Source organism: Oncorhynchus mykiss, chromosome 2 (genome assembly GCF_013265735.2).
Source record: "Oncorhynchus mykiss isolate Arlee chromosome 2, USDA_OmykA_1.1, whole genome shotgun sequence".
NCBI lineage: Eukaryota > Metazoa > Chordata > Actinopteri > Salmoniformes > Salmonidae > Oncorhynchus > Oncorhynchus mykiss.
In genome coordinates this window covers 84,593,176-84,608,082 of record NC_048566.1, presented here as the reverse complement: position 1 = coordinate 84,608,082, position 14,907 = coordinate 84,593,176, and the positions used below count along the sequence as shown (strand labels likewise).

General features: G+C 41.2%; 1 protein-coding gene across 2 annotated transcripts in view; it reads left to right on the top strand.

Moving 5' to 3' along the window:
• The window catches only part of LOC110498022 (tetraspanin-9), a 313,946-nt gene extending 302,796 nt beyond the window's left edge, over positions 1–11,150 (top strand). For both annotated transcript variants that reach the window (XM_021574569.2, XM_021574564.2), the window contains 2 exons: positions 688–771; positions 6,381–11,150. In XM_021574569.2, the coding sequence (XP_021430244.2) occupies positions 688–771; positions 6,381–6,452 (156 nt within the window). In that variant the 3' untranslated portion in view covers positions 6,453–11,150. The remainder of the gene's footprint in view (positions 1–687; positions 772–6,380) is intronic.
• The last annotated feature ends 3,757 nt before the right edge of the window (positions 11,151–14,907 follow it).

The following is a 14,907-nucleotide window of genomic DNA, read 5'->3' as shown; positions in this document are numbered from 1 at the left end:
GTTAGATGGCACAGTGCCCAAGAAAGGGCCAGAAGTACAGTATACAGAATGGTGTGGTCTGCGTAGAGGTGGATCAGGGAATCGCCCTCAGCAAGAGCAACATCATTGATATATACAGAGAAAAGAGTCGGCCCGAGAATTGAACCCTGTGGTACCCCCATAGAGATTGCTAGAGGACCTGACAACATGCCGGTCCTGAGCATTTACAATACAAAACTTCAGGGACTTCAGTTTGAATATTTGCCATGTAATCCTGCCCAGCGGGGATGACCAGATAGTCATGTATGTTTCAGTATAGACAGGACACACTGTAACAGCTGAAACTGTAACAAACTCCCCCCGCCAAATGGAGATAGTAATTGTGACCTGCGAATGAACTCGCGATAACATCTAACCGTATGCATGAACCAGAGATGATAGCTACAGTGATTTAACTGCGTCTGTGTTATTTTCTGAATACCCTTGTTTGTCTGAAATATTTCATGTCTCCCACATTCAAAATGTATCGTGTTAAAATGCTTGACAATTTCGGCAGACCATTATTCATCTCCATCAACTATCACTATTCCTCTATATCTTCTCCATCGCCCTGTATCCTTCTCTCTTCTATTTCTCTTCTTTCTCACTCTCTCTCTGTCAGGTGCTAGTGTCCACTCACTCTTCTATTGTTATCTTTCTGTCCCCTAGGGCTGCTATGAGAAGGTGGAGGAGTGGCTCGATGACAATAAGCATCTCATGGGAACCATTGGCATGTGCATCTTGGTAGTGCAGGTAAGCAGCAAGCTCTCCATGGAGCCTGTGTGTGTGAGTGACTCCTCTCTCACCCTGCCTGTGAGAGACAGCCCCGTAATAAGGTCCATGCTCCGTGAGTGTAGTAGCACACACACATTCTGCCATACTGAAATATTGAAGATGGTGTCTGGTGCACCCTGGTCCTGTCTGAGGGAATGAAATCCCCCTGGCTCTGTGCCGAACACTGGAGCTGGATCCAGAGCCAGACACTTGGAAGTGATATGAGACCTGATAAAGAGATCTCAGCATGCTGCTGCATCTCTATGTTCCTCATGTGTGTCCTTCTTGTCTTACTCTCTGTCTACCCTAAAGTACATCTCTGTCTCGCTGTCCTTGTGGTGTGCAATCTTACTAACCTAAAGTACCTGTCTGTCTCTCTGACCAACCTAAAGTACCTGACTGTCTCTCTGTCCTTGTGGTCTGTCTCTCTTACTAACCTAAAGTACCTGTCTGTCTCTCTGTCCTTGTGGTCTGTGTCTCTGACTAACCTAAAGTACCTGTCTGTCTCTCTGTCCTTGTGGTCTGTGTCTCTGACTAACCTAAAGTACCTGTATGTCTCTCTGACTAACCTAAAGTACCTGTCTGTCTCTCTCTCCTTGTGGTCTGTCTCTCTGACTAACCTAAAGTACCTGTCTGTCTCTCTGACTAACCTAAAGTACCTGGCTGTCTCTCTGACTAACCTAAAGTACCTGTCTGTCTCTCTCTCCTTGTGGTCTGTCTCTCTGACTAACCTAAAGTACCTGCCTGTCTCTCTGTCCTTGTGGTCTGTCTCTCTGACTAATCTAAAGTACCTGTCTGTCTCTCTGTCCTTGTGGTCTGTGTCTCTGACTAACCTAAAGTACCTGTATGTCTCTCTTACTAACCTAAAGTACCTGGCTGTCTCTCTGACTAACCTAAAGTACCTGTCTGTCTCTCTCTCCTTGTGGTCTGTCTCTCTGACTAACCTAAAGTACCTGCCTGTCTCTCTGTCCTTGTGGTCTGTCTCTCTGACTAACCTAAAGTACCCAACTCAGAAGTCTGACTCACTTTCCTTTTTGTCTGACTATCTTCTGTTATTGTGTGATTCTCTGTGCCCTACCTGTCTGCTCCTTGTCTACCCTTCCTGTCTTCCCTACCTGTCTGTCTCCTTGTCTACACTTCCTGTCTTCCCTACCTGTCTGACTCCTTGTCTACCCTTCCTGTCTTCCCAACCTGTCTAACTCCAGCATTCTGTCACTCTGCTATCACCTACCCTCTGTCTCAGAGGCAGCAGAGCCCAATCTCTTTCATGTAGACTAGTGTAGCCACCATGATTTTAGACTGTACCACAGGGATGGTATGCTTCTGTCTGCACACACACAAATCCCAAACACACCTAACATTTGCATAGGGTGTTTGAGAGGGAGGGAGAGAAAGAGAGCAGGAAAGAGAATGAGAGAGAATGGGGATCTGGATCTCCTCTAAAGCATAGTATATAGTAGGCTGAGCATGCAGCAGCAGAAGGGCAATAGACCCTTGCCCTTTCCTCTGCAGGGCTTTGACCTTTGACCTGACCCCACCACCTAGATAACATCCCACAGCCCATTAGTGAGACAGTACAGTACACCTGTATGCCAGGGGTCCGACACCTAACGAAAAATACATTACAGACAAGACTTTACAATTGACATACATTTCAAAACATGAACATGTAGTGTGTGTGTGTGCATCTATTGGTTACACATACATGTCAGTACATATACACAACAAGGGTGTGGGTCTGTGTGTGACAGTGTATGGTTTGGGGTGTGATCTGTGGTGTGTGCTTAGCCTTGCTCTGGAGACTGGTATAATAACTGTGATTACACACTCAAGGTAACTTCTGGCTGCAGTAAGTGCAGTCTGCTTCTGTAACAGACCTGGTTTCAGTCTCAAAACTGTGAACCCCATCCATATGGCACTCCAGGCAGGCTAAGGCAAACGCTGAAGGTTTTTAAAAGATTTTAAATAGTATTTGAACCCAGGTCTGTTCTATAATAAAGAGTACCACTCACTCCCGTCCTTACTGCTTCAGATAAAGAATTTAGGATCAGCCTTCCGACTTTGTTTGATGTGAAAGTAGTTGTGCGTATCACAGGCTATTTCTTAATGGAAAACTTCAAAGAGAATACCATTTCTTTGAGGTGCATCAAAATTCACCTAATTGACATAATGCGCTCACTTATCTCACGTTATTCCTTCAGTGAGATACAGAGGAAGCTTGTTATGTGTGGAGAGAGAGAGGTAACACAACACTAGTGTAGCACAGTACAGATGTAGGATCTTAATTTTATCACCCTGTTGCAGGAGAACTTTCTGCAACTTGTAGAGTATTTGAGGTTTAAATAGGCTTCTGAAGTTTGTAATTTCCCCTTAGAAATTTCAGACTTGATTTTACCTTACAAAAAATCAACCGCTACAAAAGTCTGACCAGGTTTCAAATACGATTTCAAATATCACAAACGTCCAAAGTTTTGGAAGTATTAAAAAAATGTGAATACACTGACTCAAATACACTTGCATGCGTTTACCCAGGTATTTAAAAATAGTTTTTTTAAAGAATTATTTGAAAATCTTCTTAAATACAATTTGGTCAAGTATTTTATTTTTTTATTTTTTTACAATTAACGATTCAAATACTCAAATAAAATTACTTGTTTTTGACTGTGTATTTGAAAATACTTACAGTGCCTTGCGAAAGTATTCGGCCCCCTTGAACTTTGCGACCTTTTGCCACATTTCAGGCTTCAAACATAAAGATATAAAACTGTATTTTTTGTGAAGAATCAACAACAAGTGGGACACAATCATGAAGTGGAACGACATTTATTGGATATTTCAAACTTTTTTAACAAATCAAAAACTGAAAAATTGGGCGTGCAAAATTATTCAGCCCCTTTACTTTCAGTGCAGCAAACTCTCTCCAGAAGTTCAGTGAGGATCTCTGAATGATCCAATGTTGACCTAAATGACTAATGATGATAAATACAATCCACCTGTGTGTAATCAAGTCTCCGTATAAATGCACCTGCACTGTGATAGTCTCAGAGGTCCGTTAAAAGCGCAGAGAGCATCATGAAGAACAAGGAACACACCAGGCAGGTCCGAGATACTGTTGTGAAGTAGTTTAAAGCCGAATTTGGATACAAAAAGATTTCCCAAGCTTTAAACATCCCAAGGAGCACTGTGCAAGCGATAATATTGAAATGGAAGGAGTATCAGACCACTGCAAATCTACCAAGACCTGGCCGTCCCTCTAAACTTTCAGCTCATACAAGGAGAAGACTGATCAGAGATGCAGCCAAGAGGCCCATGATCACTCTGGATGAACTGCAGAGATCTACAGCTGAGGTGGGAGACTCTGTCCATAGGACAACAATCAGTCGTATATTGCACAAATCTGGCCTTTATGGAAGAGTGGCAAGAAGAAAGCCATTTCTCAAAGATATCCATAAAAAGTGTTGTTTAAAGTTTGCCACAAGCCACCTGGGAGACACACCAAACATGTGGAAGAAGGTGCTCTGGTCAGATGAAACCAAAATTGAACTTTTTGGCAACAATGCAAAACGTTATGTTTGGCGTAAAAGCAACACAGCTCATCACCCTGAACACACCATCCCCACTGTCAAACATGGTGGTGGCAGCATCATGGTTTGGACCTGCTTTTCTTCGGCAGGGACAGGGAAGATGGTTAAAATTGATGGGAAGATCGATGGAGCCAAATACAGGACCATTCTGGAAGAACCTGATGGAGTCTGCAAAAGACCTGAGACTGGGACGGAGATTTGTCTTCCAACAAGACAATGATCCAAAACATAAAGCAAAATCTACAATGGAATGGTTCAAAAATAAACATATCCAGGTGTTAGAATGGCCAAGTCAAAGTCCAGACCTGAATCCAATCGAGAATCTGTGGAAAGAACTGAAAACTGCTGTTCACAAATGCTCTCCATCCAACCTCACTGAGCTCGAGCTGTTTTGCAAGGAGGAATGGGAAAAAATGTCAGTCTCTCGATGTGCAAAACTGATAGAGACATACCCCAAGCGACTTACAGCTGTAATCGCAGCAAAAGGTGGCGCTACAAAGTATTAACTTAAGGGGGCTGAATAATTTTGCACGCCCAATTTTTCAGTTTTTGATTTGTTAAAAAAGTTTGAAATATCCAATAAATGTCGTTCCACTTCATGATTGTGTCCCACTTGTTGTTGATTCTTCACAAAAAAATACAGTTTTATATCTTTATGTTTGAAGCCTGAAATGTGGCAAAAGGTCGCAAAGTTCAAGGGGGCCGAATACTTTCGCAAGGCACTGTATACGTGGACTACAGGACCAAGCACGCCCCCATTCTCATCGATGGGGCTACAGTGGAGCAGGTTGAAAGCTTCAAGTTCCTTGGTGTCCACATCACCAACAAACATTTTTTTAGTTATTTAACTAGGCAAGTCAGTTAAGAACAAATTCTTATTTTCAATGACAGCCTAGGAACAGTGGGTTAACTGCCTCCTTCAGGGGCAGAATGACAGATTTGTACCTTATCAGCTCAGGGATTTGCTCTTGCAACCTTTCAGTTACCAGTCCAACACTCTAACCACTAGGCTACCTGCCGCCCCAACATGGTCCAAGCACACCAAGACAGTCGTGAAGAGGGCACGACAAAACCTATTCCCCCTCAGGAGACTGAAAAATTGGGTCCTCAGATCCTTAAAAGGTTGTACAGCTGCACCATCGAGAGCCTGACTGGTTGCATCGCTGCTTGGTATGGTAACTGCTCGGACTCCGACTGCAAGGCACTACAGAGGGTAGTGCAAACGGCCCATTACATCACAAGGGTAAAGCTTCCTGCCATCCAGGACCTCCATACCAGGCAGTGTCAGAGGAAGACCCTAAAAATGGTGAAAGACTCCAGCCACGCTAGTCATAGGCTGTTCTCTCTGCTACTGCACAGCAAGCGGTACCTGAGTCTAGGTCCAAGAGCCATAAGACTCCTGAACATCTAGCCAAATGCCTACCCAGACTATTTGCATTGCTCCCCCCCTCTTTACACCACTGATACTCTATGTTGTCATCAATACATAGTCACTTTAATAACTCTTCCTTCATGTACATAATACCTAAACTAACCGGTGCCCCTCGCACATTGACTCTATACTGGTACCCCCCTGTGTATATAGTCTCGCTATTGTTATTTTACTGCTGCTCTTTAATTACTTGTTACTTTTATCTCTTATTTTATTTTTTTATTTTTTATTTTTTTAACTGCACTGTTGGTTAGGGGCTTGTAAGTAAGCATTTCGCTATTGTATTTGGCGCATGTGACTAATACAATTTGATTTGACACAGACAATATTTTTTTTTTATACCAGATACTTAATGTCTGACAAAAATATCCATTAATTATAATCCAAATAATAATTTGCATTTCCTGTGGCTGCAAGATTTTTTCCTGCTGTAGCAAACTGGCTCAAATTAAGATCTTACATCTGTATACACATCACTCAGAGCTGGCTGCACTGTACCATTCATTGTGTCAATAACAATAATAAAACCCATTTAGACTTCAAATTCACTGTGTTCTCCCTCTCCTCTGCAGCTCCTCGGCATGGCGTTCTCCATGACACTGTTCTACCAAATCCATAGAACGGGGAAGAAGTACGACGCTTAGCGGGTGACAGAAGGCACACAGTGAAACGAGCCCCATACGCTGCCTGATGGGAAAGACTCTGGATGACCCCCTATCCCCCCCTTACCCACTGCATCACTAAGCCTCCCCATTCTTCCCAGAAACCCTGTACAGACTGCAGCTGTCACCCTCCTCCTCTGCTCTGTCCACTCCACCATTCATTTGCCAAAGAAAAATCGGACTGGAAGATAAAAGGACAAATATACTTTTGGCAAGGAACCCTTAGGTTATCGCTCTCCTCTTCAGAAGTACATTTCTGTTTTTGGGGTGCTTGTACTAACAGTTTTGTGGGAAGTACGCATTTTGTGAAACGACAAACGCTTTACTAATACTCACATCCCCCTGCAAGGCAAAGAAAGAGAAGACAACAAAACCGATATTGTAGTTCCCTCCTGGCTTTCATGGATTTTGTCGTGTTGATTATTTACGTTAACTTTCCCTTGTAAATGATGAAAGGCTCCAACATAGCATGCTAGTTTTCTACTCCCTGGAACTTTTTGTTATTGAAAATGTCAGACAACAATGTTTTTTTCCCCATTACAACATGATTTTTTTTCTAAGTGTGTTCTTAATGCTCATATGGAATGGAGTGTTTGATATGCTAAGTCTTATCTCTTGTCAGAGCTGTAAAATGGATGAGGCTGTGGATGGCCAGAGGTCAGGGGTTAGGATCAAGGTTATAATGCCAGGAGTCCTTAGTGCGTGGTGCTCTGGATTCAGACAGGTTCTTGGAACGTCAGGAATGTTCTGTGATAGGAAGAATTACAAATCTTGAAATCAATAGTCATTTCAACCAAATCCCCCAGATAACCATCTCACCATGCAAGACACAAAGAAACATACCAGTGTTGTTCTCTTTTCAACTTCCACCTACATTTACATTTCAAAGTTTAGTCATTTAGCAGACACTTATCCAGAGTGAATTACAATTAGTGCATTCATCTTAAGATAGTCTATAACCACCAGTACTTCCATTCTGAAATAAAATAAATAGACGGTTACAAAATGAATGTTTAATACGGGCCCGTCAGGACTGGCACATATCTGGTGCTCTCTCTCTCTCTGAGGGCTGAGACTAGTGACTGCAGCATTAGATCAGACTGATGGAGCTGCTACTGCAGTGGAGGCAGCGTGAGATTTGAGAGGAGAGAGAGAACAGAACTGCTGGATGGATGGCTGCCTTCAAACGTCTACTGATCGTCTGAAGAGTTTCTCTGCTGTTTCTCCTCTTGCACACCTGAACTCTTTTTTTTAAATCCCTCTCTTTCTCTATCTCCTTCTCTCTCGCTCTCTCCTCTTCCTCTCTCTCTTCCTTTTTACATGTCAGAACGGCAGGAGGGATAGAAACTCTTCGCAGTACACATTTCCACTGACATTCCTTCTAGACTAAGTGATGATGTATCTATCTATACCTCTAGTCTGGATGCTACTGCTGTTGTAGTTTTCAAAGCACATCCCCTGCTTCAGTCTGTCACAGAGGGGGTGGAAGGTGAGGGAGGGAATCGGATCAAAAGGTGATGCAGTGGTTTAGATACGGCAACGCGTCCTGTTACTGGCGCCACAACGTAGGTCAATGTATGGCTCAACCACAGGAGTCCTGAACAACAAGTGTAGTTCTGTTCAGGCCACTTGGATATCTACACTCTAAATTACTTAGGAGGGCTTTACCAACAGGATCATGTCCATTAGGCTCCATCAAAACAGACCGAAACAGTGTGGGACTACCTGGAAACGCACATTTTCCAATGCTTGCCCTAATGAACGCAACCCAGTTTTCCTTTAACATGTCATCGTGCAGAAGAAGAGGGAACTTTAAGAGGCTTTCACTGCCAACCGTCTGCTTGTAGTAATCGATAAACTGATTCATCATTAACATGGAGGTTGGCTGAACTGGCTGAATGTTTACTGTACTTTGGGAAATTTGATAAGAAGTTAGATAATCGGGCCCAGAAGTTGCAAAGCTAAAAAATGTAATATTTTTATGAATTTGACCTCTTTTTCTCCCCAATTTCATGGTATCCAATTGTTTAGTAGCTACTATCTTGTCTCATCGCTACAACTCCCGTACGGGCTCAGGAGAGACGAAGGTTGAAAGTCATGCATCCTCCAATACACAACCCAACCAATGAGACAAGGATTTCCCTACCGGCCAAACCCTCCCTAACCCGGACGACGCTAGGCCAATTGTGCGTCGCCCCACGGACCTCCCGGTCGCGGCTGGTTACGACAGAGCCTGGGCACGAACCCAGAGAGTCTCTGGTGGCACAGCTGGCGCCCTTAACCACTGCCCCAGCCGGGAGGCCCTAATAAATGTGATCTTACAAATGTAGGAGGGTTAGGGCTAGGATTCTGTTTGGGATAAGAAGTGTAAGAACTCTGACACTGCATTGCTGCTACATGAAGAATAAAGGGGAAGTAGAGGTAATGTAACCAAACACAGCTAGCTCAGAGACACTGCTGCCTAGCTTTTACACTCTCCGTCTGCAGCAAGGATCATCTGCAGGATCATCTAAGGTCATTAATTAAGGCTGATTAGGACATCTTTATTTGAACATATTGGGATGTACATACCCTACATAGTGGTAGATTCGGGCAGATGCTGGTTTGTGGGTAGCTGCGTCACAGGCTCAGTTGGTTGTTGCTCACCTTTACCTCTGATTCACCGGATGCCCCCGTCATACTCCACAGGGAAAACATGACAGCTGCTGATGTAAAGCACAGGTTTCACATCCCCTCAGCCTGGGTGCATCCACAAACAGTCGTCACAATTTAGCGCTCCAGCAAATTCTGCAAGGTACATGCCAGGATAGACATTTGTACCGACGTGACAGTTGTTTTTGGTCCCTTAAGAACTTGTTTGCTGTAGAGTGTAGACCTACATGTGTATCCTTTGTACCTCCCTTGTAAATCCTTGCACCCTCTCCCTTGAGTAAGATTGGGTGGTGGTGAGGGGCGTTTTATTTGTCACTATGTTTGCTCCCAGAAGTAATACTGCATCTAACATCATAGACTTAACTGATCATATCTGTGATCATTACTGTATTGTAAAAGTCTGACATTGCCACATTGTGTGAACTGATTTGGGGTGGAATGGTTTGATGTTGAATGAAATGCAGAATAGCCTTTTCAGCATGAAGATAGATAGATATATATTTAAAAATCCTGAAGACGAACCAGCTTCACACTGTTTATATGTCAGACGTGGTTCAAGAATTATCTCAAAATCCCAAACTGTTTTTCCGTTGTCATTCATGTAACTGTCACTGCCCTCTTTGAAATGTCAGTTTTCAACCATTCAGAAATGTTTCTGTTCTTCTGAAGGAATTCATTCATGTCTTTGCTTCTCTCACATTCTCCCATCGTCAATTGGTTTCTCAGTGTTTTAACAATTGTTGTTTGTTCATGTTCGTAGGGGTGCAGTATAAGAAGGCCTGTTACTTTAACACAAATTGTTTTTGTCTCTTGCTTTTATACAATATGCTGTTTTACTATGTTCTACTTGGCTTTGTTTTGTCTGAAGCTCACTGTCAGTTATCCGGAGAACATAACATCATTAGTATTTTATCCTCGGGATTATAAAAGGATGGTTAGACGGGAGAGTTGAAGATAAAATAAACTTTCCTGTTCAAGGTGCAACTAAACCACCTTCCTGTCTTAACTTTGCCACAGGCATTTATCCAAGTCCCGTTTTGAGGGAGGAACATGCAGTCAGAGTAGGACGATATATGAAGATCTTTTAAATTAAGAGTGCTATTCTATTATCTGCAGTATGTCTTTAACCATGCCTGTACCACTTTTATAAATGCCTGCCCAACCTTGCCCTGTGGAATGTGTTAAATCTCAGATGACACTGACTAAGCAACATAAATCCTTTTACTGCATTAAGCTTATGCTAGTCCTGAGTGTAAATAATATAATTTCACAAATGATCAACTGTTGCAGTTGCACCTCTACAGTAGGAAGGAACTCATGAACCTAATACCTATTGGCATCATTTGATATGAAATTCTAAATGACAGCAGGATCTTACCAACTAACACCTACGCTCTCTCTGACTGTATATTTTTGGAAATCATTTTCTCAGCTGTATGGGTGATAACTAATATCCTACCCATTAATTGTTATTTTATTCATATTTTAATCCTTTGATAGTTTGTTTGCATTTGTACATTTTCATTCAGGAGCAGTGTATATGAAATGTTCATATGTTTTTTGAGGTTAGTACTGTATTCATGTTTTTACACTATTGCAGCTTGTAGTGAGAGATACATTTCATGCATGGATTTGGAATGAGCATTAAGTATTGACTCTCTTCACATGGAAACACTGCCACAGACTAGAGACGGAAAGGGAAGAATGGTTGTTGGGGTTTTGTCGGCTATGAGGGAATTTGAAAGGAAGCAGCTCATTTCTATCTACCACCTTTGACATATTTGTATAATCTCTTCTCTAATCCCCCACCACTAAAGCTGACTATCTGAGCTGTTCTGAAGTGTATGCTCTTGAATAGTGTGTTTGATGTAGTGGCAAACGGCAGTATTATCTGCTCCATGTCAGCCTTGTCCTGTGGAGTTTCTCTGCTACATGTAAAATCACTCTGAATATAAGGTGGTGCACTACATTTCATTCTTTAAATCCTGCTATTTTTTGAAATAAAGGAAAGTGTGTCGTAAAATTCCATGATACCCTGTACACTCATTTGCCTTTCATGTTTGAAGACTGACATTGTTGATGTGTTGCTTTTTTGTTGGCACTGTTAACTATATGTTTGAATCTAAAAAACTATACCGTATATGTTTGAATCTAAAAAACTATACCGTATATGTTTGAATCTAAAAAACTATACCGTATATGTTTGAATCTAAAAAACTATACCGTATATGTTTGAATCGGGACCGGTACGGCAGACAGTGTGATGAACTATCTTAATAGAAACTCAAATGACAGTTGTCATCAGAGTCTCTCTCTCTCTCTCTCTGATTTTATGAGTTGGTTTCTACAGATGATGAGCATCCTATAACATTGGCCATTTTATCTAGTATTTTTACTGCTTGATGTGGGTACGAGTATTTTTTTTACTGAGCTTTACCCCATGAAGTCATCTGTCCTTCCTGTGTGGTAGTTATTGGAGTTTACTGTGCCATTCCATTCTGGCTTTCTTTAACCTCACTGTTCCGTCTATGCAAAAAATACCTAGTTTAGCTTTTGTACATACTATTTTGTATTAGTAATATGTATTGAAATAAAGTGATTAGAATCAATGATGAATGGGGATTTTTTTTGTTGATTTTCCAGCATAGGGTAATACTGTATTTTTATTTCATCAGTAGAAAGAAAAACTAGAAAACCCCTATAGTAGTCTTCTCATGTAGTCCTCCTGACGTTTTCACTCCATTCCCTGGCATCCACAGCAATTCGGCCTCGCATCTCAGCACCTCAATGTCGAACATAGATGGATGTTTTCCACTTGTTTTACCAGTGTTTTTCAGCTTACACATTCAGCTATCTCTTTGACCAAATGGTTGAAAAAGCACACCTCAGTCTCAGTGCTCTAACTTCCTTCCATCCTGCACTGGAAGGCTATCTTGAACCACTCAAGGTAAGAAACTCTTTCTCTATCAGGCTTCAGCCATAATGCTGAAGGACTCGATCACATCAATTAGTTGATTTAGCTTTGTTTTAGATTTGGTTCATTAAGAAATGTCGGTCTCCCGAGTGGCGCAGAGGTCTTTGGCAGTGCATCGCAGTGCTAAAGGTGTTACTACTGACCTGGGTTCAATCCCATGCTGTGTCACAGTTGGCTGTGACTGGGAGACCCATGAGGCGGTGAGACCCACTGAGGCACAGTTGGCCCAGTGTTGTCTGGGTTAGGGGATGGCTCTAGTGACTCCTGTGGTGGGCCGGGCGCATGCATGTTGACTTTGGTTGCCAGTTGTACAGTGTTTCCTCCAAAACATTGGTTAAGTGGCTTGGCAGGGCTGTGTTTTGGTGGACGCATGGCTCTCAACCTTCACCTCTCCTGAGTCTGTACGGGAGTTGCAGTGACGGGACAAGACTGTAACTACAAATGTAACTACAAACTACAAAAATAAAGTTTGCCAAATTACCACATCTCACAAAACTGTTTTAGACTAAACTGACTTTATGACCAAAACTATCTTCTTTTATACTTTAATAAAGCCTAGATTCAATCAGATCAAGCATTATCCTGCAATAGCAGACAGAAGCACAGCGGATGTATAAGCTGTGATGGAGATGGAACTGCGTTGTAGCTGTCAAATCTGTGAGCAGCTGCTCTTGCGATCAATGTCACGAAGCCACACCACCCCACTCACGTTAGAAGTTCAGACTGAGAAAGTGTATGGCAGGCTATATAGACATTATACGCCCAAAATTCAAAAGCATTCAACAAAAAAAGCATTCAACAAAATAATGAGGGTTTCTATCATCATAATAGAGGCGTAGATTCCATCTCACATTCCCATGTTCCATCAAGGCTGCATGGGATTTCTCCTAATGCAACTCCATGCACAAAAACTTATGAATTACACATGGGGAGGTGTCATTCAGATGAAAACAGCAGGCAGACGCTCCCTTTGGATAATTCACAACTGTAATATTTAGACATTCACATCAACAATATCTAAATTAAACTTGTTGTGGGTGAAACATACTTTCTCATTTCAATGGTTGTTCATGAATTTTGCAACCTTAATTAATACTCAAAACTTGCCAGAAGTCTCAGGGGTTGTGTTAAAATCTAAGCAAAATTGATCATTGTGCTGAGAAATTTTGATTATCCAAAATGTGCAGTACAATAGTTTCATGCAATGTTTTACAGTACATGCCCAAAATCACAAGTTTGTTGTACTGTAGATGCTAAGCCTATACAGATATAGGATCTTAATTTGAGCCAGTTTGCTACAGCAGGAAACTAATCCTGCAGCAACAGGAAATATGAATTTTTATGTGAATTATAATTAATTGACATTTCTGTAAAGGTTGATGCATTTCTCGAAAGGCTAAATCAAGTCTGAAATTTCAATGTGGAAATTACAAACTTCAGAAGTGTTTTTGAACCTCAAATGTTTTAAACATTTTAAATGTTCTGCATTGCAGGAAAGTCCCCCACAACAGGGTGATCAAATTAAGGTCCTACATCTGTAGGTTAGTTGGCCTGTTTTGTATTTGTTCAATGTAGAGCTTGTGTTTCTAGTAAGTCTTGAACACCAAAGTTCAAATTGCAGAGTGTCAAATTCAAATAAATGACTCTAAAAATCAAACTTTCACACATGTAACATACCAAATTAAAGCTACACGTGTTGTGAATCCAGCCAACGTGTCAGATTCCAAAAAGGTTTTTCGGCGAAAGCAAACGATGCTATTATCTGAGGGTAGCACCTCCATAAACAAAGAGAGAAAAACATATTTCAACCCTGCAGGCGCGACACAAAATGCAGAAATAAAAATATAAATAATGCTTACCTTTGACGAGCTTCTTTTGTTTGCACTCCAATATGTCCCATAAACATCACAAATGGTCCTTTTGTTCGATTAATTCCATCGATATATATCCAAAATGTCCATTTATTTGGCGTGTTTGATCCAGAAAAACACCGGTTCCAACTTGCGCAACGTAACTACAAAATATCTCAAAAGTTACCTGTAATCTTTGCCAAAACATTTCAAACTACTTGTGTAATACAACTTTAGGTATTTTTTAAAGTAAATAACCGATAAAATTGAAGACAGGATGATCTGTGTCCAACATGCAGACAAAGGAGTCCAAAAAGCTACCGCTAAACTTTGTCCAAACAAGTCTAATGACGTTTCTATTTCATCCTCAGGTACTATCAAATGTAAATAAACTATAATATTTCATACGGAAAGTAGGATGAAAATTAGTAATATCGCGCCCTCTCCCTCCAAATTCTGTCTTGTTTTTCAAAAACCAAGCCTGAAATCTTGAATAAAGACTGGTGACATCTAGTGGAAGCCATAGGAATTGCAATCTGGGAGACGGATTTACATAGAAACAATAGGTTTCCATAATAAGAGCCTTGGTTTTGTTTGGATTTTCGCCTGCCATATAAATTCTGTTGTAGCCTCAGACATTATTTTAACAGTTTTAGAAACTTCAATCTTACCAATTATATGCATATCCTGGCTTCTGGGCCTGACTAACAGGCAGTTTACTTTGGGCACGTCTGTCAGGAAGAAATTCAGGAAACTAGACACTATCCCAGAAAGGTTTTAATAAGGAATTTAAAATGATTTCTACTTTTACTTTTTGTACTTAAGTGTATTTTAACGATTAAATTTACTTTTGATACTTAAGTACATTTTAAGTCAAATCATTTTAGGCTTTTAGTCAAGTAGTATTTTACAGGGTGTCTTTCACTTTTACTTGAGTCATTTTCTATTAAGGTATCTTAAC